General features: G+C 44.4%; 1 protein-coding gene across 1 annotated transcript in view; it reads right to left on the bottom strand.

Moving 5' to 3' along the window:
- The window catches only part of RICTOR (RPTOR independent companion of MTOR complex 2), a 3179211-nt gene that overhangs the window by 463500 nt on the left and 2688558 nt on the right, over window positions 1–27153 (bottom strand). Inside the window, exon 33 of the mRNA XM_044069875.1 lies at window positions 24500–24584. Within this exon, the coding sequence (XP_043925810.1) occupies window positions 24500–24584 (85 nt within the window). The remainder of the gene's footprint in view (window positions 1–24499; window positions 24585–27153) is intronic.

Genomic DNA, 27153 nt, shown 5'->3' with positions numbered 1-27153 from the left:
AAAATCAGTTTGCATTGACTTAGCTTTGTCCTCCATTTTCTTTAACACCTCTTCTGCCTTAACACCAAACAAAGTATCATGCTGTAAAGGTGCATCTAGTAATTTAACTTTAACATGATCAGGCAGATTTTGTTCCTTTAGCCAAGCATGCCTCCTAATTACAGAACCCGTAGCTGTGGCCCTGCAGGAGGCCTCCAAAGAATCAAAACCACATTGCAAAGTATGCTTTCCAACTTGTTCTGCTGCATACAATAAATCCTGCATTTCCTTGTTTTCTGCACATTCAGTATTTAATAACATTTTCTGTTTAAGCAATCCCAAGACATGTTGCTGATACTTAAGCATATGAAATTGACAGTTTAAGGCCCTCACAGCCAAAGTTGCAGATGTGTAAACCTTTTTCCCCATCTATTCAGTGCCCTTGAATCTCTGTCTGAGGGGGTTGGGGTTTTTGCCATGGAAGCCTTAACTCCCTTTGGACCCTGTGAAATAGTTTCTGGGTCAGCAGCAGGGTTTTTAAAAAGAAATTTGTGTGAGTCAGGAACCCTGTAATATCTGTCAGGCTTAACAGGGGCTGGGGGTAAGGAGTCAGGTGTCAAACTAAACTCCGAAAACACATCTACATTGTCTAACACAGGTGGAATGGCTAGAGGCCTGTACTGAGGTAGTAAAAGAAAATCACTGTGTCTCTTTTTAGATTCTGAAAAATCTTGGCTCTCCCAATGGAAATGCTCCCTCATGGTATGCAAGGTTTCCCCAAATGAATAGTCCTCAGGAGGAGATGCTGAAGGAATAGATTCTTCAGCATCAGAATCCTCATAGGGAGGAAGAGAATATTCCTGATCAGAAGAGGAATCAGAAGAAATAGAAATCTGATCTGAAGATTCATAGTCAGTGTCTTGCCTAGGCCTCTTATCAGGAGGGGGATGGGAACCCCTGATCAAGGTAATTAAGTCTCCGGCCATCTTAAACATCTGTTTTTGGGGTATAGAGGCCTGTCCACATGGCTCTTGAGTTTGTCTCTCTGCTTTAGAAGGTTCTTTAGCCTTTGTCTTTGAAGCTGAAGTTGCTTTAATGTAAAGATGTTTAGATCTGAATACACCCTCAGAAGCCGGTACCTGCTCAGCGGCTCTGGACCCATCTGAGGAGCTAGCGTCCGAGGCTCCAATACCTTGAGTATCCAGCGGCATGGCCGACTCCACATGGGAGTCAGTACTGGCCTACGACTCAAAGTAGCGGGCATCAGGGGCTGTGAAAGCGCCATACTGAGAACCGGTGACTGGCTTAGGAGAAGCGTCGTCGTCCGTTTTGGACCTCGACGGCCTGTCTCTGTCTTTTTATTTGCGTTTTTTAGGTATTCCGGTAGTTGGATTGCTAACTGACGACATTTCTGGATAATTAAACCGTGAGCCAAATATTTAGAGGCAAAAATATACTGACGTTTAATAGTGCGTTGATTAAATTTAGCACAAAACCGACAGCAAGGTACGTTGTGATCAGGGCCTAGGCAAGGAATACAGTACAAATGAAAATCCTTATGAGGTATTTGCTTCCCACAAGTAATGCAATTATTAACTTTTACTGACATTGGTAAGGAGCAAGAAAAAGTTTCCCCAACGGGGTACTTAGCTTTTTAGTCGAAGACTTCCGTTCTGAAACTCGAAAATGAATATTTCAAGAGTCGGCCGACCGGCACTTGCAAACTGCTTCTGGCACCACGCGGCAAGAAAGACTGATGTAATGGCGTCGGCTGCATGTTTTATACCCCTGGTGACCTGATATGGAAGAAGGGACAGCAACTGACGCAGGACCCAAGACTTTGATAATCAGGCGACTGATGGCAACCTGCCAGCAGATTACCCAAATGTAATGACTGCAACAGTGAAACACGAAGAACATCTACCAGAAGTATTTTCACACAGGCCCAAGTCCCTTTCCACTGCATCAGTCTGCTCCACCAAAAGCATTTCAGAACTCGACGTGGAGAGGCTGGTAAATAAAATTTTGTGGGCTAGAGGGCTTTCAAGCCCACCTTTGGTACCGATTCCCTCTGGTCTTTGTACCAACACTTCCTTTACCCCATTGACTACTCTTCCTCTAACTTCCTCGGAGGTCTTACAGTCCTCTGTCCCAGTTCTCCAGGGACCATCTCTGTCGGCTCCAGAGCTGTTTGCTTCTGTGGAGCTGGCGGTTACCCAGAGTTCTTCAGCTGTTTCTGAGCCAGAGGCCGCCAGGAGCCATAGCTACTCTGTTGGTTATGTAGAGCAGGTTTAGACTCCAGGTTTTTTTGGAGCCATCTCTGCTTCTTGGGGCTCTGGCTCGAATTAGTTCTGCTCTGGCATCAGTCTCGAGGGTCGATTCTTTGGAGTGGTGAGTGACACCAGTTTCAAGACAGTCTTTCTAGGTTCTGGGCTCCCTTCTCTCTTCAGGGGGACTGGCCTTTGAGGCAATGCAGAGGGTCCTTTCTCTTGCAGAGACTCAGCTGGTGCCCACCCCCTTGGAACAGGTATCCCCCTCTAGCTCTACTATTCCTCCTGCCTCTCCACTGGGATAGAGGGTGTTGAGGCCTCAGGTGTCACAGCCACAGGTACTGTCATCTTCTTATACCTCCCCAGATTATTCCCCTGAGGAGGTCCCTCAGAAAAAGAAGTGCAAGAGGAAGCACTTCGATTCCCCCCAGGAAGCAGTCACCGAAGATGCAGATTTCAATGAGATGGAAGGGTCCCCAAGGTCACCATCTGAAGATGTCTCCTTTGGAGACATCTTGGAAATTCTGAAACAGAGGGGTGGCCGGAAGTACCAAAGCCCTTCCTCTGAGGAGTCTGTTTATCTGCAGGCATTCTGCACCTGCCCATCTTCTTCTTGGGTAACTCTGCCCACTACTGAACTCATTCAGTTGATTTCATAGCAGGCATAGAAAGTTTTTGACACCATCGAGCCCATCCCAAAAGACCGGACAAAATACTTTCCACACCCGCAGATAAACAGTTTTGGGTGAAGAGTCTTGCAGTTGATGCTATGGTTGTAGCGGCCGCCACTAAAAAGGAACTAGCTGAGGAGAGTTCCTCTTGTCCATCTGCCTAACAGAGAGTCCCAGACTATGGACAGATTTGGGAAGTGGGTCTACGCTTCATCGACCCTCACCATAAAGTCCTTGAATTTTTTGGCACATTTTACCAGACTCCAACTGGATCTGATAAAGGAGCTATCAGATACTCTGACGGGAGCAGTAGCTAAGAGAGTCCAAGAAAAGTGGCTTCTCAGTTAGCTGCTCTGGAGTCTGTGTCCAATTCATCAAAGAGGTTGATTGCACATACAGCCGAAGGGATGTCTAGAGCAGTGGGTAAAGGTGTAGCCATTAACAGACACACCTGGATGCCTCTCTGTGATTTTGCAGAACCATTCAAGTCTTCTTATATCAATGCACCTTTTGACAGGACATCCTTGTTTGGCCCAAAAATGAATGAAACTTTGTCCAGGTGTGAGAAAAATGCTTTCTGTTGTGGCCGCATTTTTTTTTACACCCCCCGCCCCAAGGTCTTTCTCTAGGAACCAGGGGAGTGGTGGAAAAATGTGGTTCAAAAGAATCCCAAGGGCCTTTCCAAGACAAACATGGAGGGAGTTCCCCCAGGGGCAGAGGGGTGAACCAAAACAGAAGAATCCACCCTCGTCGCAGAGGTGGTCCACAAAACCAGGGCTTCAGGGAATCCTTCCCAGGCACGCCCTTCCAGCGCTCCTGAAGGGAGGCCCAACTGTCTTCCTCTGGAAGCAGTTGGAGATGCTTAACCTTGCACCTAAACACCTGGCTAAACATTACAACAGATTCCTGGGTGCACAGAATCATATCTAGAGTCTATACCATTCTCTTTTATCAACAGCCTCCTGTTTACAAGAAAATCCCGAGGTTCCACCCAATCCAATGGATTCAGCAGTACAAGAAATCCAAAAATGACTGGACAAAAGAGTCATCCAACAAGTCCTGCCACACCAAGAAGGATCTGGAAGCTACTCAAGATTCTTTTTAGTGCCAAAAAAGACAGGGGACTGGACATCAATTTTGGATCTCAACAAAGTTCCAGATGGTCATGGTACAGTCTATCCTTCCCTTTCTGAGAAAGGAGACTGGGTGTGCTCAACAGACCTTCAGAATGCGTATTACCATGTAAAAATGGACAAATGCTCCAGAAGGTTCCGCCTCTTCCAGCTTGGAGCCAGTCATTACCAATTCAGAGTACTACCCTTTGGATTAATCACAGCCCCTAGGGTGTTCACCAAATGCATGGCAGTAGTAGTAGCTCACTTCAGGACTACAACGATTCCATATATTTATGTACTTGGTCAACTGGCTCATAACTGCTTTCAGCAAGCATCAGTTGATAACAGCCAGGGAATGCACCCTCAACGTCTGTGCCCACCTGGGGATCACAGTAAATCTAGAAAAGTCAAGTTTAACCCTGACAAAAATTTAGAATTCATAGGGGCTGTACTGAATACTCAGACAATGACAGCTTCTCTTCCTCCAGAATGTCATCAGAGAATTGTGGCTCAGGTACAAAGGTTAATCTGCAAAAAGAAGGTTCCAGCATGTTTAATCTTACAAGCGTTAATATCTATGGCAGCTTCTATAACTCTCATGACTAGCCAAGTTACATATGAGAATTCTGCAATTGCTACCAGCCTCCCAGTGGTCTATACTTCATCTCCCATTGTCAGAACAAGTCCTGATCACCATGGATGCCTCCCAGATGGGGTGGGGGGCATTTTCTGGACAAGACAGTCCAAGGCACTTGGTCTCTACTTGCATATCAATGTCCTGGAGATAAGAGCAGTGCTTCTTGTGTTGCAGGCCTTTCAGACAGCTCTTCCTCAGGAAACTATTGCAATTCAAACAGACAATATGTCAATGGCTTGGTATATCAACAAGCAGGGAGGAACCAAGTCTTATCCCCTTTGTCGAGAAGCCCTCAGAGTGTGACAGTGGGTGACCTCTTGCAACTGCTTTCTTATAGCAACACACATTCCGGGCAGCTCCAGTGTGATTGTGGACAAGCTGAGCAGATGCATCCTTCAGCCTCATGAGTGGCCTATCAATCAAAAAGTGGAGATAATAATTTTCCACCTTTGGGGTCAACCTTGCTGTGACCTGTTCGTATCTCCCCAAAACAACAAGTGAAGCAATTACTTGGCCTCGATTCTCCCTCCGAGAAAGTCATCCAGAGATGCTCTCCTCCACAATTGGCTCCCCGGTCTCCGCTATGCCTTTCCCCTGATGCCTCTAATTCTCAAGTTTTTACAAACAGCATTCAGGTTGAAGAGCAGAGTAGTCCTCATTGCTCCCTTTTGGCCTTAATAGGTTTGTTTCCCCTTTCTTTAGCCGTATCTAATTCGACAATCCTTGATTCTGGACCCAGTGCCAGATCTCCTGTCCCATCTGGATGGTCTTGTTCACCCAAACATTTTGAACCTCAAGTTAAGTGCGTGGTTCCTCCAGTTCCACTAATTGCCAGGCATCCCAATATTTCTTCTCCAGTACGCCACATCCTTTTATCGGCTCACAAACCTTCCACTCGAAACCTGTACACCAGTAAGTGGAAGAGATTTACTATTTGGTCTCTTGAAAGGCAGATACATCCCTTTTCAGCTTCCATAGAACATGTCCTAGATTTTCAGCAACTCTGTTTAACACTGGAGCTTCTCCCTCCACCAAACTGCAATTAGCTGCAATCATCAATTTTCACAATGGCTTGGATGAACATTCTTTAGACTCTCACAGACTTTTTAAATCGTTCCTCAGAGGCACTCTTCTGTTAAAGCCCCCACATTCAAAGATCAGACTCCTCCTAGGGATTTGAACCTAGTACTTCAAGCAGTGATACACTCTCCTTTTGAACCCTCTGCAGAATGTGATCTGAAGTTTTTATCTTGGAAGACACTCTTTCTGGTAGCCATTACCTCTGCTTGAAGAATTTCAGAGATACAGGCCTTGTCATCTGAGTCTCCTTACCTTGTTTTCCATAAAGATGGAGTATCTTTACGAACGAACCCATCCTTTTTACCCAAGGTTTTGTCAGAGATAAATATTAACCAGATGATTAATTTACCAGTTTTCTTCTATAATCATTCTAACAAGATAAGAGTATGCCCCACATTTATTAGACGTCCATAGACAACTATGTTTCTATCCTCACAGGACAAAGAACATAAGACAATCTAGTCAACTGTTTGTTTCCTTTTCTACTGCAAAGCTGGGCAAGGCAGTCAGCAAGATTACTCTAAGTGGCTGAAAGACTGCATTTCATTTATTTACGATAAAAACAAATTAACTTTACCTAAACCATCAAAGCACATTCTACAAGGTCTATAGCCACTTCAGCTATCTTTCACTCTAGAGCTTCAATGAATGAATTATGTGCAGCAGCTACTTGGGCTACTCCTCATATCTCATTACAAACTGGATATGGTCTCTAGGGGACGATCGTCCTTTGGCTCGATGGTGCTCAGGAATATCCTTCCATGACTCCACCCAAAATTCTAGGTAGCTGGGGACTCTGTCCCATCTGTCAAGGATGGAATGAAGACTGACAACACCAGATAAAGAAGTTATGTACTCACCATAACTTTCCATGTATATTGTCTATCTTCATTCCTCCCTGACTCCTCCCCACCATCCCCCGTCCTTAAAGATTGCTTGGTTGGGAGGATCAAATTCACTTGCATTACTATATTGTCCAACCACAGCAGATAAAGCTTCCATCTGGCTTACCTTACACATATCCTACCATACACACACACACACACACATATATATATATATATATATATATATAAAATGTATATATATTTCAATACCTTTTCTGCAAACTCGATCTGAGGTAACTGACAGAGAGTGTTTCTAGGTAGAAGAGAAGCTAGAGAGTTTTTGGCTGGCGCAAGCTGTAGTAACGGCTAAGTCGGTTCCAATGTTGGAACCGAACCCATCTGTCAAGTATGAATGAAGACAGACAACACAGATGGAACGTTATGGTGAGTACACAACTTCTTTTTTTAATCAAAAATGAAGTTATAAGCACACATTTTCTGGCTTGTATTACATAAGTTGCACTTACAGCTGTTCTCATTTTCATACATTTGTTTCTGCAAGCTGCAATTACAGCCACCTTCATTTCATACATTTGTTTCTGCTTTTTCAGCCTTTGTCACATTTTTACATTAAAAAGTTACAGTTGCTTAAATTCTAGCCTGGTCTTGTACCACAGACTTGTACTTTAGATTCACAGCAGAAATAGTATTGTGATTTAATGCAGGATCTGTGCTCAAGAACTGTACTGGTTTGCACTTTTGTCTTTTTCTATTGGTTTACTAAATTAGCTCGTCTCCTGTAATGCATTGCACTCAGAACACTGCCAAGAAAGACTCGCACAACAGTGGGTAGTGTGTCCAAGAGCTTTTTCCACATTAAGCCTATCTAGCCAAACGACTTTGTCTCTCTAAACTTGTGGCCATTGTGAAATGTGCTGAGTGTAAATATGTCCAAAGCTGCAGTAAGGAGTGTCAAGTGTGACAGCCCCCCCCCCAGCCCAAGACATCAAAGGTACCTCCCCACAAGTAAGTAGTCACCCACATTACTTAATCCAGTAGGTACGGTCACCTCTGTACCCTTGAATCAAACTACTTACCAAAACAGGTACCAAGCTCCCTGCCCCCAAACTAAGACCTGTCGAAACCACAGATCAGCACTGTTCTACAATTTCTTTAGCAAATGGGATTGATATGGGTATCTTGGTATGCTGTAGGAACTGTCTCATGCTGTCTGATGACCATGAAACAATCATGTGAGAAACACCATGAAACAATCAAGTGAGAAACATGTCACTGGAGACCAAAAATCTCACATACGAACAACACTGACACCAGGATTGTCAGCAATTCCACATAAAACACAATCTATTGTATGCTGAGGTTCTAGGGCTTAACTTGCCCAAACCACAAATATCAAAATGTAACAAGGACATTAAGAAACTTCAGAAACACTTCAAATCTGCAAACCTTACCCCCTCATATAGCACTAAGGTCCCAAAGTCACAGACGTTAAGCTCATAAGGCAGGCATCTACCAAACCAAAATATTCTAGTTAAAGGTGTCTGCATTGCAAAACATACTGATGTACCATTCACCAAGCTGAGCAAGGAAAGAGTGGCTGTCAGTTGCCAGGCTTTGTTAGATCATGCACATAATCACATCCATAAGAAGTAAGTATCAGTAGGATTCTGTCATAGTGCATATGGGTGCAAATAACTTGAGACATACCTCCCAGGTGTAGATGAAGAGAGACATGAAGGAGCTCTTGGACTGTGTGTCCCTGCCAGATATAAGTCTAACATTGAGCATACTATCTTCCCCAAGGATGCTGATTCAATACAAGCAAAAAATAATTGACCTGAATAATTGTCATACTTTTTGGTGTCATTCGTCAGTCTTGGAGTATAAGATCAGCAGGTCATGCTGCTTCACCAGGGATGGCCTGCACCTTTTCCCATCTAGGCTTTCAAGTACTGGCTAAAACGTCGTCCATCCCCCATACTGCCTTTCTTGGGCAATGCCATCTACATAAACCTACCAACATAATGAAACAAGCAAACAAAAATATAAAGGTGCTACTGATCAAGACTAGGACCTTAATCAAGAGGCTCCACTCCCTGCAAGCCCTCCTCATCTTGCTGGACGCAGACATAGTTAAAATGGTGGAGAGTATGCTGGGTGTGGACTATAATGTCTTCCACACATTTAGGCCAGCTACTATGCAGAAAGACAAAAAAAATGGACATGTCCCAATCTTAATCCACAAGAGACTCATATATCAAGGCTGATAAGGCAGCATGATGCCCTAGACCTTCTGCATGCCCAACTCACCATCAGCAAAGTGCTTTATCATACTCTTAACTAGCAACAGAATGCCATTGATGACCCAAGACTGCCATAATGACTACTTATACATACTGGAGTCACTCAGAATTAAACCCAACACCATCTTCCTGGGTGACTTTAGCTACCCAGCTACAGACCAGGTCTCATGCACCACCACTAGTGTGCAAATCCAAAGATTTCTGGACTTTGTTAACACAAACACTCTAGACCAATTAGAAAGCCTACCCACCAGAGAAAACAGCATCCTTGACACTGTCCTCACAAATATGGGGGAAGTATGCTCCATTCTTTGTGTTACATCCTTATTCATCAGGTCTGACAGCAAAGCAGACTCCTTTGAAAAAAAACTAGATTCTCCATCCCTGGAACTTTCAGAAACTTTTTAGAAATTTTTTACAAGGCAAACTTCCTACTTCTAAGTGATATCCTGGTGGGTTTCAAATCTTCCCAAACTCAGAAAATTCTACTACTTATGTAGAAACATATATCGCTAACTTATATCAGCATGTAAACAACTGCACAGAAACAGCTGAACCCAATATAAAAACATGCAGGGCAAACTCTAAAAACAAACTGACTTGGTGAAATCACAATATCAATAAGGGATAAGAAACTAAGAGTAATGCTACTCAATGCCAGAAGTCTAAACCTCAAGATGCACGCAGTCGAAACTCTCCTTAGCATGGAGAACATCGATATCTGTGCAGTAACAGAAACCTGGTTCAAGGCTCCCGTGAGCACCCCAGCACTACCAGGTTATACCTCATACCATGCTTTTCGGCCCCAAAACTTGGACCGTACCACAAAAGGAGGGGGAGTATCAATATTAGTCAAAGATACCCACACCTCCAGGTTGGTGGCAGAGCACGAAGCATCAGAGACTATCCATGTGCAACTAACAGTGGGTAAAACTGCCTTCCAGTTTACAGCCTGCTGCAGACCACCCTCCCAAACCCAGGAACCCCACTCGGTCTTCCTGAGAACACTGGAAAATATGAAGGTCTCTCCAAACACCATTATATTGGGCGACTTCAACTACCCAAACATAGACTGGGAGCATTACTCTAGCTCCAACACCCTAGCCCAAAGGTTCCTAGAATTTATAAACTCAAATGCTATGGAACAACTTGTTACCACTCCCACAAGAGGGGAAAACATACTGGACCTGATCATCACCAACATGGGGACTCTATGCTCCAGACCAGAAGTGTATCCCTCACTGGTAAGATCAGACCATAAACTAATCTCACTGGATATTCACATCCCGACTCCACCCCCTGCCCTGAAAACCACAGTGAAAAACTCCTCTAAAGCAAATTTCACACTCCTCAAAACCAAGGTGGAATCACATCCCGACTCCACCCCCTGCCCTGAAAACCACAGTGAAAAACTCCTCTAAAGCAAATTTCACACTCCTCAAAACCAAGGTGGAATCCTTCAAAGGCCCCGGGCCTGTGGAAAATATGGCCCAGACCGCAGAATCCTTTATAAACGCATTCTATGAACACCTTCAGGAATGCATGGATCATGCAATCCCAAATAAAACCAAGACCCAATCCTCCAAAGGCAGACGTCCTGTCTGGTGGACCCCAGCCATAAACAAACTATACAATAGAAGGAGGAAGCTACTACATGATAGAGCAAAATCCCAAAAAGGGAAGGCATCTCTGATCAGTATTAGCAAAAAACTACGGGCACTCATAAAATCGTCTAAGGCCAGCTTCGAGAGAAAAATTGCACAGGGCACTAAGGATAATCACAAGGCTTTCTTTAGCTATGTTAGGAACCTGGGTGGGAATTCCCAGATATGCTCAGAACTAGTCCAAATTGACAAAAAAATACACCGAACCCACAAACATTGCCAACATCCTAGCTGACAGGTTCAGAGCAAACTTCTCCCCCCCCCTCCCCACCAAAAGGGCAAATATTTATCCCAGCAGAGTGCTGCCCCCCTGACATCTCAGATGCTCAGGTAAGAGCTGCCCTCTCCAAAGCAAAAAACACAGCATCAATGGGACCAGACGGTGTCCCGGGCTGCGTCCTACATGAACTCCAAGAAGAGCTAAACCCAAACAGAAAACTACTGTTCAATCTCAGCCTTACTACAGGATATGTACCCAAAGAGTGGCGTACAGCAACAGTGGTCCCTCTCCACAAAGGTGGTGCCTCAACGGATCCTGGAAACTATCGCCCCATAAGCCTGACTAGCTTGGTCTGCAAAGCTATGGAAAGGATCATCATGGACCTCATAAATAAAGATATTGGGGACCTACAGACACTGGATCCTACCCAGTTCGGCTTTGTTAAGGGCAGATCCTGCCTCTTAAACCTGGTTGAGTTCTTTGAAACAGTCACCAAGGCCATTGACGAGGGGAAGGTGGTCCACACAGCCTACCTGGACCTCGCAAAAGCCTTCGATACAATACCCCACTCGGGCATTATAGATAAGCTCACCAGCTTAAATATAAACCCTATGTCACTAGATGGGTTTCAAACTGGCTCAAGGACAGAACCCACATGGTTAGAATTGCTGGAGCCATGTCAGACTCCAAACCAGTTACAAGTGGCGTCCCACAAGGCTCAGTCCTGGGACCTCTCTTGTTCGGTATATATTTCTCGGAGGTACAGGCCAACACAGAAGGACTGACTAAGTTCGCAGATGACTGCAAACTGGGCGCCATAATCGACTCTCCAGCTGACACAAGCATCCTCCAAAAGGGCCTCATAGAAACAGACAACTGGTGCCAGAGCCATGGCCTCAAGCTAAATGCCAAAATGTGTATAGTCATCCCCTTTGGCAAAAACAAAGTGCCCACAAATTACCACATAGGTGGTAATCCATTAAGTACAGAAAAAGTAATTGGGGACCTGGGGACCCAAGTTGATAGCAATCTCTCATTTGACAACCACGTGGCCAAAGTGGTTAGAAATACATTTTATATAGCTCACCTAATCATGAAGGGATTCACATCTAGATCAGGGGAGGTCATCATGCCTTTTTACTCATCCCTCACCAGGCCCATAATTGAGTACAATGCCCCTTTTGGGATGTACCCTACCAGACACCTGCAGCAACTGGAAAGACCCCAAAAGTACCTCACCAAGAGGATCATAGGGTTCAAACAGATGCCATATGCTGCCCGGTTAAAGAAACTCCAACTCTACTCAGTGGCATACCGCCTGCTCAGAGGCGATCTGTGCCTGACGTATAAAGCCATGTCCAACCCGGAATTAATGGACATGCTGCACCTCAGAAAATCCAAATCCCATCGAGCTACGCGCTCGAGAGACTTGAACCTCAGCACTGAAATAAATAAGCCATGCTGGAGGGACAGATTCAAAACCCAGAGGCTCCCTTCACTCTGGAATAAAATCCCAGTCCAGGTTAGGCAGAGTCCCTCATTGACTCTCTTCAAGGAGAATCTTGATGAGTGGATGGGAGATCGTAGGTTTACCCTGGGTATCACTTCTGTGTCACTGTTAGACAGAGGCACAGTATACTAACCTCAAAAAAGGGCATAACAAAATTAATTTAAAATGGGTGGCGAAAGCCAAACACACTCTGGCTAGGCTTATAAATGCCCTAGGGCAGATACCCTAGTATGAACCTATGAACCTTTAAAACAAAAGGAAGGAAAGTGTAGCCAAAGCGTATTTACATTTTCTTAAAAGGTTTCTAAGTAAACTGTTTCCACACCTAACCCACATCTGTTTTCCTCAAATGAAACTGTGTGATCCCTACCTTCAAGCTTAATGAATTTAACTATGCATGATACTGAATGCATTTATGAGCAACTATTCTACATAAGATCTTTAATATTAACTATCATTTGTATCTAAATTATATAATGCATCTTGGAGCTTTTCTCCCCGGGCTTCCATGAAAATGGGTCAGTTCAGCCCAGTGGACTTCCCCGGTAATCAAATTGCAAATAAATAAATAAAATAAATAAAAATAATAAGTGCAACACCCAGCATGTTAGAAATGCCATCATTACATTAAATAATCAATTCAGAAGTTAATTAACACCACCCAAATGAGGCAAAAACAGTCACCCAGCCAAGGGCAATCACAAGGCCTTCTTCAGCTATGTCCGTAACTCGAAAAGTTCTACGCAGCAGTGCACTGAGCTGATGGTGAATGACATCACTAATAATGAAGCTTAAAATACAGCAAGCAAACTTGCCGGCCAAAAAGTCAGCTCCAACTTTAACCTCCTCTTACCCCTGAATATCTCACAAGAAATATTAGAAATCAATACACCCCCAGCTATCAACAGGACCAAGTCGTCTTGGAAGCTCTGCCAAAAATACTGCATTTATGAGTAATGACAATATCTCCTGGATATATCCAGAAAACATGAAGCACGACTTATTCATGATCCGAACAACACTGTTCAATCTCTGCCTCCAAATGGACTTCACATCAAGTGAATGGAGGAAAGCAGCAATCACAGCCCTGCACAAGGAAGGGACGTCCACCAACCCAGGTAACTACAAACCCATACATCTGACCAGCCTCATATGTAAAGTCAAGGAAAGACTTATCGTGGAGTTAATCAACAGGACACAGGAAACTTCCAGACAGTAGACCTATCCCTATTATTTTTTCTAAAGGCAGGTCATGCTTACTTAACCTAGTAGACTTTTTTAAAAAGTCACCACAGCAATAGATGAAGGTAAGACGGTATACTCCATCTATCTAGACTAGACAAAAACAATGGTCATAATGCCCCACTTGGGCACTGCATAAAACTTTAATAAATTAGGAACAAAAGTACAGTTGTGTACACTTACTATAAATGCAGATGTTCGACTGTATTCACTGTTGCAGTCATCACAGTTGGGTTATCCCTGCCAGGGTAGCCCTCAGTCGGCCCGAATACCAGAGGCTTAGTATTTGTGTCAGTTGCCATCGCTCCAGGACTGATGTCAAGTCACCACTGTTATAAATTAAGGCAGCCGACTCCATTACGTAAGTTTTTCTTGCCCTGTCAGGAGCTCCCATGAGGAGCTAGGTTATGGTGGAAGAACACCACCAGTAGAAAGTAAATACCAAAACATCCTTGTAAGGCTATATAGAGAGAGAGAGACAAGGGGGGATGGAGGGAGGGAAACCAGGACTGCAACAGTGAATACACTCGAACATCTACATTTATGTTAAGTGTCCAGGACTGCAAAAGTGAATACACTCGAACATCTACATTTATGTTACGTGTACACAACTGGACTATGTTCTTTGTGTTTCACTGTTGCAGTCATCACATTTGGGTTGATTCCCAAAGCTGAAGAAAAGGGTAGAGGCAGTCATGAAGACTGGGGGCTGGCTAAGATGCCCTGCAAGACTGCTGTGGAAAAGCCTGCCCTGGATTTCGAGAAGATAGGCAGGTGGTAATGCTTGGTGAGGGTATGAACAGATGTCCAGGTTGCAGCCTCCAGGATGTCCCTGGTGGGGACTGCTCTGAGGAAAGCTGCAGAGGTGGAGGTTGCTCTGGTAGAATGTGTCCTGACCCCCTTGGGGGAGATTTCCTGTGCTGCTTGTAGCAGAAATGGATGCAGTGTGCTATCCATTTGGAAATTGTTTGTTTGGATATGGCCTTGCCCTCTGCTCCTGCAGCAAAGCTGACTAACAGTCTTCCTAAATGATTTAGTCCTGTCTAGGTAGAATCTGAGCTGTCTGTGCACATCTAGAGAGTGCAGAATCCTTTCCCCTTGTTTTATGGGTTAGGGAAAAAGGTGGGCAAATGAATGGATTGGTTGAGAGCCACACTGGACATCACTTTTGGCATGAAAGATGGGTTAGTCCTGAGGGAGATCCTGTCAGCGTGGAAAACGATGAAGGGCTCCACAGCCATTAGTGCTTGTAGCTCGGATACTCTTCTAGCTGAAGTGAAGGCCAGAAGCAAGGCTGTCTTCCAAATGAGGAACTTTGAATCTGCTGACACTGCTAGTTCAAAAGGGGGCAGGGTGAGTTTTTCCAAAACAAAGTTAAGGTTCCAAGCTGGGACAGGTATTCTACTGGGTGGCCTCAAGTTGTTAGCACCTCTTAGGAACTGTTTGATGAGAGGGTGGGAGAAAAGAGGGCTCTGTGCTGAAATGAACAGAGATGGCAGAGGCATGAATTTTAATGGAAGAAAAGGATAGACCCCTGTGTAGTGGGTCAGCCAGGTAATCCAGGATGAGAGGTAGGGAGGGCTGTGCAGTTCCAGCTCCCTTAGCCTGGATCCAGGTGCAAACCCTTTTCCACTTGTCAGCATAAGACTTTCTAGTGCTAGGGCGTCTGGCCTCATGTATAACATCTAGAACTTGTTTGCTTAGATTGGCATCTTGTGCAGTGGGTCAGGGAATAAGCCAGGCTGTCAGATTGAGGGTCTGCAATTGGGGATGCATGAATTCTCCATTCCTCTGGGTCAGGAGTGTTGGGATCTGATGGAGATGCCATGGCGGCAGAGGTGATAGGCTTCGCATAGGAGGATACCAGTGCTGGCGTGGCCAATCTGTGGCAATCAGGATTTGTCCTCGGTTTTTCCTCCCTTATTTTGAGCAGTACCCTTGTAATGAGAGGTAGACAGGGGAAGGAATAGACCAAAAGTTTGACCCACTAGAAGGATAGAGCATCTACTTTCCAGGCCTTGCTGTGAGGTTCCCTGGTGCAGAATTTGCTGAGTTGATGGTTGGAGTGGGAAGCAAAGAGGTCGACCTTTGGGGTGCCCCATTTCTGGGTTACAAGGGTGAAGGTTCTTTGGTCTAGCTGCTACTTGTGTGGGTCCAGAAGATTTCTGCTTAAGTTGTCTGCCACAGAGTTTAGAGAGCCTGGCAGGAATCGTGCTAGTAGGTGTAGTTGCATGGCTGAGGCTGTGTGCCAAACGGTCATGGCAGGCCTGCACAGAGGGTACGAGTGAGTCCCTCCCTGCTTGATGATATAGCACATCACAGTGGTGTTGTCTGTTTTTGATCAGTAAAGGTCCAGGGGAGAGTAGGGGTCTGAAGGCTGTCAGAGCTTGCTGAACCGCTAACATCTCTTTTTAGTTGATGTGCAGATGTATTTGGTTTGGGCTCCATTGGCTCTGAGTGCACCTGCCATCCAGGTGTGCACCCCAGGCATAGTCTGATGCATCTGTGGTGAGTGTCTGGGCGGTGTGGGGTTGTTTGAAGGGTAGTCCCTTGTTGTGGTTGCATGCTGCTGCCCACCAAAGGGAGTCTTTCCTTAAGCAAGGTATCATTGTTATAAGAGTTTCCAGGTCTTGGGAGTGTTGACACCAAAGGCTTTTTAGTTAACACTGTAGTTTCCTCATATGCAGTCTGGCATATGGAATGAGTAGAATGCAAGAAGCCACGAACCCCAGAGCTTGCAGGATTTTCCTTGTGGATAACTGGGGTCTGGTGGCTAGGTGAGAGAAGTAGGTTGTCAGGTAGGCTGGTTTTTCTGGTGTAAGGAATGCCATCTGGGATGCCATGTTCAGGCTTGCTCCCAGGAATACAATTTTCTGCATAGGCACCAGTTTGGATTTCTTTTCGTTGATAGTATACCCCAGGGAGGTCAGTAGGTCCTTCACAAAGGTCAAGTGCTTTAGCAGCTTTTCCTGACTGTTTGCCTGAATCAGGCAGTCGTCTAAGTATATGTAAATCTGAATATTTCTTTGTCTGCAAAAAGCAATGGCAGGAGCCAGGCATTTTGTGAAAACTCTGGGAGCAAAAGGGAAGCGCAGAGAACTGAAAGTGCAGTGATCCCACCCTGAAATGGAGATATTTCCTGCAAGACAGCCTGATTGTGATGTGTAGGTAGGTCTCTTTTAGGTCTAGGGTGGCTAACCAAGCATCCTTGGAGAGCATAGGCAGAAGCTGCTGGAGGGTGAGCATTTTGAATTTTGGCATCACCATGAAAGTGTTTAGGATGGATAGATCGGAGGCGCCAGGTGCCCCTTTTTCTGGGTACCAGAAAGCGTCTGGAGTAGAAACCATGGCCTATCTGTTCTGCAGGAATATGCTCTATTGCCCTCATTGAGAACAGTGAAAGGACTTGCTTTATGGCCTCTGCCCTCATCAAGAACAGGGAAAAGACTTGCTTTTTGGCCTCTGCCCACTGGTTTGGAGGAAGATCTGTAACCCTTTTGGGGTTAGTAGAGTGCGGAAATAAAATTTCTACCCCTGGGACACTATGCTGAGGACCCAGCGATCGTTGGTAATGGTGGCCCAGGTGCTTGCGTGGAAGGAAAGTTTTCCTCCTACGGGCAAGAGCAGGTGGGCAGAGGGAGGGGATAGAAGCATGCGAGTTCTTACCATGAAGGGGTGGCTTAGCACTCCCTTATTTTGAAGAGAAGGAACTTCATTGCTTAGGTCTCTGCATTCCCTGGGGCTGCTGTCTGGGGGGCCTGCTTCCCCGGGGACTGGGTTGAGTTGACCTGGAGGGGGCAGGAAAGGACCAGTGCTTGGAGGGGCAATGCCTACTGAACCTCGGTAGCTGGACCTGGAAGAAGTCTTTAACTGTCTGCATAGATTTAGCTTTTTCTTCCATCTTTTTTAAGATCTCCTCTGCCTTGGTGCCAAATAAGTTGTCTTTGTGCAGTGGTACGTCCAATAATTTGGATTTGACATTGTCTGGCAAGGGCTGTACCTTTAGCCAAGCCTGCCTTCTAAGGACAGCACCAGTGACTGCTGCCCTGCAAGATGCTTCCAGGGCGTCAAAACCACATTGTAAGGTGTACTTAGTTACTTGACTTGCAGAATGCATTAACTCTTGTAACTCTATTTTCTGCACAAACAGGAAAGGAAGATATTTTTTGTTTGAGGAGTTCCATGGTATATTGCTGATATTTCAGCATATGGAACTGACAATTTAGTGCTCTAATAGCAAGAGTAGCAGACATACATACTTTTTTACCCCATCTGTCTAATGCTTGGGAATCCCTATCTGAGGGGGTGAGATTCTTAGCAGAAGTTGCTTTAACTCCTTTAGGTCCTTGAGAGATAACCTCAGGGTCAGCAGTAGGATTTTTGAATAGAAATTTGTGAGAGTCAGGGACTCTATAATACCTGTCTGGTTTCCTGGGAGCAGGAGGGAGGGTGTCAGCAGTCAAACTGGATTCCATAAAAACATCCTCCACAACATCCAGGACAAGAAGGAATGGCCAGAGGTCTGTGCTGTGGAAGATCTAGGAATTCCCTGAGTCTCTTTTTTGACTGAGGGTAGTCCTGACATTCCCATTGGAAATGTTCCCTTAAGGTATGTAGGGTTTCCCGAAAGGAAAAGTCCTCGGGTGGAGAGGCTGAAGGGATGGATTCCTCTGCATCAGAATTGTCATAAGCTGAGAGGGGTTGCATATCTTCATAATCAGATGCATCGGAGTCATCGGACTCCTGTTCAGATAAAACTACTGGAGACAAATCTCTTTTTTTTTTTGGAAGGGGTAGCCTGGCTTCCCCTGATAAGCATTATACGGTCTTCCGCCATTTTAAGCATTTGAGACTGAGGCAAGGAAGCAGGTGCCTGAGATTGGGTCATCAGTTTCTTGGGTGTGGTTCGTATCCTGGGCCTTAGAAACTTGGTAGTTTTCGAAAGAACGGTAGATGCAAAAGAAGTCATCGGTCTTTGTCGAGAATCGGTAGTGTGAAGTACTTCTTCAGAAGCCGGTGGCTACTCAGTGGCTCCGGACCCATCCAAGGTAGAGACATCCGCAGGATCCTTAGTTGATGAAGAGTCTCGCAGCATACCTGACTCCGAAAGGGTCTCTGTAGTGGTCTGCGAATCCACAGAAGCGGGCATCAGGGGCTGCGAAAGTGCCTCCCTGAGGACAGGGGAACTGACGACTTGCTTAACGGAAGGGTCGTCGGCAGTTTTGGACCTTTGCGGTCTGTCACTTTCTTTATCTTTACATTTTTTTCAGAAGATCTGCTGTCAGATGGCTTATCAAAGCCATATCAGAATTCAAGGACTGAGAGTGAAAATATCTAGCTACAATAAGGGCCCAATGACGTACAGTTCTGGCATTGAACAGAGCACAAAAGCGACGGTGGGGGACGTCGTGGTCTGGGCCTAAGCAAGTGACGCAGTAGGAAAGAAAATCTCTGTGTGGCATTTGCTTTCCACAGGCGAGACAACTGTTAACTTTTTCCGACATCAGTTAGAGCAAGAAAAAAGGATCCCCATCGGGGTACTTAGCTTCAGAAGACTTCAACTTCAATTTTGAAAACGAAAAACTCGGGTAGTGGCCGCCCGGCATATCGTGCGAACTGCTTCTGGCTCCTCAGCAAAAAAGAATGATGTAATGGTGTTGACTGCCTTAATTTATAACACTGACGATCTGGCGTCAGTTCTGGAGCGACAGCAACCTACCTAGAAATACTAAGCCTCTGGTATTTGGGCCGACTGAGGGCTACCCTGGCAGGGATAACCCAAATGTGATGACTGCAACAGTGAAACACGAAGAACATCTCCTATGTCACCTGCTGGATTGCCAGCTTGCTCACAGATAGTACACAGGAAGTTAAGATGGGGAAACTAACCACAAAAAAAGACCAGTCAGTAGTGGAGTTCCACAGGGCTCGGTGCTGGGATGACTCCTGTTTGGTATCTATTTTTCAGAAGTCCAAGCAAATGTCAAGGGTTGACCAAGTCTGCGAATGACTGCAGCCTGCAAGCAGTCAATGAATCCCCAAAAACACTCAGGCATCCGCCAGGAGTGGCTTATCCCAAACAAATAATTGGTGCCAGCATCCTTGACTAAAGCTAAATCCCAAAAAGTGTATTACTGTATCAACTGGGAAACCTACTAACCCAGGAAACTATCACATTGACAATATACCCCTAAGAGTTGATCCAACAGTTAAGAGATTTGGCAAGATATGCAGAGTGTGACCTAGCATTAGATCAACAAGTGTCTAGTGTTGTGAGGAAATCTCTCTATATTGCTCAACTTATAAGCAAAAGCACAGCATCTTGGTCCAGTGATGTTGTGGTCCTATTGCACTCAGCCCTCAACAGGCCCAACACGGAGTACAATGCCTCCTTTGATATATACCTGTCCAGATATATGTAACAACTAGAGTGCCCACAAAGAAAATACAGAGACTAAACCACATGACCTACACAGAATGCCTCAAAGCTCTATCGCTATACTTGGTCTCTCATAAACTATTAAGAAGTGATCTGTGCCAGGCCTATAAGGCACCCCATGACCCAGTACTAATGGACCTAGTACAAATCTGCAAGTCAAATGGTATAAGAAATACCAGAACCAGAGATCTCAACCTCTTCTGCAATACAATCAGAATGGCTTGGAGGAACTACTACATACCCCGGGGAATCTTACTACTCTGTAACAGACTCCCCATCCAAGAAAATAAAAAGTTATGTACTCACCATAACTTTCTATGTTTGTTGCCCATCTTGCCTTTACTCTTGCTTGTTGGGCTCAGAACAAAGCATCGGTTCCGACTCGGCCTTATACAAAAGCTCGAGAGCTTCCACTGGCTCGAGGTTAACCCCCTATCCCATGATGCTTAGGGTATAACACTCAGATCTTGTCTGCAAGTGAAAGTAGTACTATTATGTATGTATATCTATAAACACAGCTAGTCTAGCTTAAAGAGAGGAGGAAACCAGAGACTCCAAAAATATACACACATATATATATATAATATATGAACATATGAATGAATATCTGCCCGATCCTCCAGGAGCGGTGAGTACATAACTTCTTAATTTTATGTTGTCCTATCTCGCCTTAATTCTTGCTGGTTGGGACAGCGTCCCTAGCACCTTCATCCTTGGGTGGCTCAGGAAAACAGATTCTTCAGTACAGTGGATCCAAAGGAAGACCTGTTCCGGGAGGACACGTCAACTTTGTAATGAGAAATAAAGGTAGGAGGTCTCACCCATGTGGCAGCTAAACAGACAGAATCCATAGGAAGTTTGGGTTGAAAGGCAGAGGATGTTGCAACTGCTCTTGTGGAATGACCCTTCACTTTGCCTGGTAATTGCCTGTTATTAAGGCTGTATGAGAAGGAAATGCAGTCTGTGAGTCATTTTGACAGACTTACTTTAGAAACCGGTAATCCTTTCCTTTTGTCTGAAAATGAAACAAAAATCTGGTCTGACTTTCTGAAATCTTTGGTCCTGTGCAAACAGAGGCGTAGTTGTCTGTGTGTATCTAGTTGATGTAATTTATATTCCGCCTTGTTGCTACAGTTGGGGAAGAACACTGGCAACTCGATTGATTTAAATTGTTTTCTGAACAAACTTTTGGTAAGAATGAAGAATTAGTTCTTAAGGATACTCTGTCTTTGTGGAAAACTATATAAGGAGGGCGTATAGAAAGGGCATGAAGTTCAGACACCTGTCTAGCGGAGGTAATGGCTACCAAGAAGACAGTCTTCCGTAACAAAAACTTTATATTGGAGGATGATGCAGGTTCAAAGGGTGGCAAGATTAAGGCAGCTGGAACAAAATTTAGGTCCAAAGCAGCTGGAGGTTTTCTGACTGGGGGTCTTAGCAGGAAGGTACCTTTCAAAAAAGCCTTGCATAGTTTATGGGACATGACAGACATTCCCATCACCCTAATATGGAAATATGATACGGCTGCTAGCTGTACACCCTGATGGTAGCTGCTGCTGCACCTTCGTCAAAAAGTCTGGAGAGAAATTCTGGAACTGCTGTGATACAAGCTGTAAAGGAGTCTAAATTGTGCTTAACAGCCCAGTATGAAAATCTTTTCCATTTACTAGAATACAGTTTCCTCATCGAAGATTTGTAGGAAGACATCAAGATATCTTTAATTGCAGGGGAAAAGTCAAAACACCTGGCTATTTGTGGAATTGGAACAGCCATGCTGTCAACATGAGGGTCTGGGTGGATGGATGGAACATTCCCAATGAGTAGGTCAAGAGGTCTGGAACTGGGTCCAGAATCCACGGTTCCTCCAGGAGATGGGCCCAGAGAAATGAGAACAAAATCTGTTGAGGAGAGTAAGGAGCAATGAGTATTATAGTGCTGTTCAACGTGCTGGCTTTCTGAAGTACTTTGGGTGTTAAGAAGTCCCGGGAGCCAATCGCGTTCGAGTGCATCCCTTGGTGACTTCCCTGGAGGGGGGGGTGGGGATGAGGGCAATGTAGCTGCTGCATTTGACATTCATGGACGTGGCGAAAAGGTTGCAGCAAGGCTGGCCTCATTTTAGGAAGATCTCTTATGCAACGTCTTGTTTCAGGGACCACTTGTGAAGCAACAGAATCGCTCTGCTCAGTTTGTCCACTATCACATTAGATTTTCCCGGGGTGTGCGTTGCTATCAGAAAACGCTGAAAAGATGCAGCCCACTGCCATACCCGTTGTGCCTCTCAACATAGGGAATACGATTTGGTTCCTCCCTGTTTATGTACCATACTACTGACATGCTGTCTGTTTGAACTGCAATAGTTCCTATTGGGAGAGAGTCCTAGAATGCTTACAATGCATATAGCACCACTCTCATCTCTAGGGCACTGATATAAAAAAGTGACTCTTGTGTTCTTGCCATAAGCCTTGAACAGTCTTTCCCAGATAATGACCCCCTACCCGATATGGGAAGCATCCGTGGTCAGTACAGCAGTCGGCTGTGGGAATACAAATGGGCGACCCAAGAATAACTGGTTCGTTTGAAGCCCCCAAAGAAGATCCTTCTTGCATGAATCTGTGATAATTACCTGATGTGATAGTGGTAGATCTTGCATGAATCACAGGGCAAAGAGTAACCATTGGAGGACCCTCATGTGGAGACGTGCTAGAGGTACTAGAAGAATTGCCGCTGCCATGGTACCCAGAACCTGTAATACAAAACTGGCCTGAACTTTTCTTCTTGCTATCCAGCTCCTGATTTGACAGTGTAGGGACTAAATTCTCTCACAGGTAAGCTTTGCCACCATTTCTTTTGAATCTAACTCTGCACCTAAGAAAGTAATATGCTGTGAAGGCAACGAGGTAGATTTTTTTTAAATTTATTGTAATGCCTAGCTTGGAACAAAGAAGCATGGTTTCATCCCTCGTTTGTAGTAGTAGATGCTTGGTGGTGGCGGTCAGGAGCCAGTCGTCTAGATATGGAAATACTAACTCAGTAAAAGGAACTCGCAACTAGTCGCACATGACAGAAAAAGGTTTTAACAAGTTTTCTCTGAAGAAAAAGGAAGAATTATTAAGAAATATATAACAATAAAACTACTTAGACAATGAGCCAGCCAGAAGACGTCTTGATCGCTTGAGCGGCAAACAAGATCTGGGTTTTATACCCTAAGCATCATGGGATAGGGGGTTAGCCTCGAGCCAGTGGAAACTTTCGGGCTTTTGCATTAGGCCGATTCAGAACCAATGCTCGGTTCCGAGCCCAACCAGCAAGAATTAAGGCGAGACAGGACAATATAACATCAAAGCTTATCCCTGTCCCTATTCAAATACAATTTAGATCAATGGACAGGAATAAGGAAATTTAACCCAAGATTCCCCCCTGCACTATGAATGAAAAAAGGAAGTGCCTATATGCCCTATCCTGCAGCAGAGTTCCCTTTAAATTCTAAATGGTATGACCCCAGAAACATTCATTCTTTTTCAAATAGGGAGTACAGGAATAAAAATCATGTTAGGAGCAATTTGAACGTCTAATGGGAGAACACAGCTTGAGTTAAAATGACCCCCTTTCATGGTAATTAACTTAGGAGTCACATATGACAATCAATGGCCTATAGTTTAATAATGCAAAATAGTGATCCACTATTTAAGGAAATGCACAGAGATTTGACTGCTAAATGATGAAACTGTGCACAACTATCTTTAAAATAAATATAGCATGCAGTTAATATAGTTACTTACCATAAGGTTTAGCTATGTAGACAAGACTATAAAGTTACTCTGCAGTTCCAACTGAAGCATTTACAAAAGTCATTTCAGCCTGCATATCTTTATTTGTCTTTTGAACATCACAGTGGGATGGATTCTTAATGGTAATACAAGGATGATATTCCAGTGTCAAGAAAAGGCTCCTTGACCACTTAAAGCCAAAGAGAAATGTTAGCAAAGAAATGGAGTCAGGAAATAGGTGAGGTTTAATTTAAAAAGAATCTTATAAATATCGGCCAACTTTATCCACACAAAGGAAATGAAAGTCTGTCAAAAACTGGTTTAAAAAAACACAACTACTTAATCTTCAACAGCAAGTCAACAGAACACTGCTTTGCATCTGGCTAGCTACTAATACACATCTTACATGCAGTTAAACTGTCTCGAGAAAATACAATTTATACTAAGAAAGCTACTTTAGAATGAAGGCTTAAACTCCCTATCAGACTGATGCACAAATAATAAAGAGAACATTAACAAAAACAGATAACCACTTGTATTTTTCCTGTCTGTTCTATGTATAGTATGCCTTTCCTGAAAACCTGTTACCTATGGTCCAAAAATGAAGACTACTGGGGTTTCATTATATACAGTGATTCACAGAGATCTGACTCCTACATGATGAAATTATGTTTGTAACTTTCTTATTTTTTTTAACAAGATACATTGCTTCAAATAAAAAAAAAAACAATGAATCAAAACAATAAAAGTCTACCTCCTCCTTCTGGTGGAAATGTTTTATACACATACTCATCAGCTGGAAGGCTGGTCTTTTCTTGGAAGTATGGAACTTCTTTCAACTAAAGAAAGAATACAATAAGTTATATTATATACTTGCAAATTAAACATATGAAAGTACTCAAAATGTTTATCTTCTTGAATTTATTTTCAAAACAGTTATTCCAAATGACATAAACAACAAAGATTTAACATTCATTCCATTTCAACCAAAGGCCATTAATACATTATGCAGGTCCATGTAGGGAGATTAAAAAACATTCAAAACCACAAATCTGTAGACTAACTAATGAATCACCATAGACCTACACAATAAATCAGAGTTCCAGCTCAAAGGAAACCCAAAAATATGGACGGGGAGAAAAAGTACAGTTGTGTACACTTACCATAAATGTAGATGTTCGACTGTATTCACTGTTACAGTCATTACATTTGTGTTATCTGCCTGCAGGTAGCCCTCAGCTGGCCTGAATATCAAAGTCTTGGGTACTGCATTGGATGCTGTCTCTTCTTCCATGACGTCAGGGAGTCAAGGGTATAAAGCATGCAGCCTATGCCATTACATCAGTTTTTCTTGCCCCAGATGTCAGATGCCCCCATAATGGGAAGCAATTATATACAAGGTTACACCTCCAACATAAAGCAAATACACCAGAAAGCGTAAATACACTAAACAAGAAGTAAGGTATAGCCAAGAGAAGTCAGGGGGCTGGAGGGAGGGTAACCAGGACTGCAACAGTGAATACACTCGAACATCTACATTTATGGTAAATGTACACAACTGTACTATGTTCTTTGTGTTTCACTGTTGCAGTCATTACATTTGGGTAGATTCCCAAAGCTAAGGAAGGGAGGAGGCAGTTAGAGAGCATTAGGACCAGCTATTAAGCTCTGCAAGACTGCAGTGGCAAAACCAGCTCTGGATTTAGAAAAAATAGGCAAGTGGTAATGCTTGGTGAAGGTATGTACAGAGCTCCAGGGAGCAGCTTCTAGGATGTCCCTGGTAGGGACACCTCTGAGAAAGGCTGCTGAAATAGATGTAGCCCTGGTAGAATGTGATCTTATCCCCTGTGGGGAAGGTTTTCCATGGTGCTTATGGCAGAAATAAATGCAATGGCCTATCCACTTAGAAATGGTTTGTTTTGAAATGGTCTTCCCCTGTGCCCCTGCAGCAAAGGCAACTAGCAACTGTTCAGTTTTCCTGAGAGGCTTAGTCCTGTCCAAATAAAATCCAAGTTGTCTGTGCACATCCAAAGAGTGCAGTATTCGTTCTCCTTTGTTCTGTGGATTAGAAAAGAAGTTTGGCAAATGAATGGACTGAATAAGGGCCACACTGGATACCATCTTGGGCATAAAGGAAGGATTGGTCCTGAGGGACACCCTGTCTGCATGGAAGATGACAAAGGGCTCCACTGCCATGAGGGCCTGTAATTCAGACACTCTTCTAGCTGAAGTGATGGCTAGAAGGAAGGCTGTTTTCCAAGAAAGGAATTTCAACTCTGCAGCTGGCTCAAAAGGAGGTAGAGTGAGCTTTTCCAATACAAAGTTAAGGTCCCAGGCTGGAGTAGGGGCTCTCCTGGGTGGTCTTAAATTTTTGGTCCCTCTGAGGAATTGCTTCAGCAGGGGGTGAGAGAAGAGGGTATTATAATGTGCTGAAATGGCTGAGGCATGAATTTTAACAGATGAGAAGGAAAGGCCCTTGTGAAGCATCTCTGTTAAGTATTGAAGAATATGTGGTATGCTGGGCACTGTTGTGCCCATCCCAAGAGTCTGGTTCCAGGAACAGTATCTTTTCCACTTTTCAGCATAGGATTTTCTAGTACTAGGCCTCCTTGCCTCCAGAATGACATCCAGCACCTGCTTACTGAGGGATGGTGTTGGAGAGCTCAGGTAATTAGCCAGGCTGCAAGGTTCAGGGTTTGAAGCTGGGGGTGCAGAATCTGGCCCTCCTGCTATGACAGCAGGGGAAGGGGTCGGAGGCCGGTGCCATGGTTCCAGCAGTGACATGTTGCGCAAGAGGGGGCACCAGTGTTGGCGTGGCCGGTCTGGTGCAATGCGTATTGTCCTTGGTTTGTCCTGTTTGATCTTTAGCAGAACGTTCGAGAGGAGAGGCAGAAGGGGGAAAAGCATAAACTGAGAGGCTTTCCTAGGTGAAGCACAGGGCATCCACTTTCCAACTTTGTCTGTGGAGTCCCTGTGCAGAATTTGTCCAATTGGTAGTTTTGAGGGGAGGCAAACAGGTCTATATCTGGGCTCCCCCCATTTGTTTCTCAAAATGTTGAATATCTTTGGTTTCATTTTCCACTCGTGTGGGTCCATGAGATTTCTGCTTAGGTCGTCTGCAAGTGAATTTAGTTTGCCTGGCAGGAATTGAGCTTGTAGGTGGACTTCGTAGCTCAAGGTTGTGTTCCACAGGGCCAATGCTAGTCTGCAGAGAGGGTACAAGTGGGTTCCCCCCTGCTTGTTTATGTACCACATAACAGTGGTGTTGTCTGTCTTTATCAATAATTGTCCTGGAAGAATGTGGTCCTTGAAGGCTGTCAGAGAATTCTGCACAGCTAACATTTCTTTTTAACTGATAAGCAGTTGCATTTGACTCGGGTTCCATTTGCCCTGAATGCACTGCCCTGC

The sequence above is a fragment of the Protopterus annectens genome, chromosome 1.part0 (assembly GCF_019279795.1).
Source record: "Protopterus annectens isolate FY-2018-M chromosome 1.part0, PAN1.0, whole genome shotgun sequence".
NCBI classification, from domain to species: Eukaryota; Metazoa; Chordata; order Ceratodontiformes; family Protopteridae; genus Protopterus; species Protopterus annectens.
Note: the sequence above shows the minus strand (reverse complement) of the source record. Positions and strands in the feature narration are given on the sequence as shown.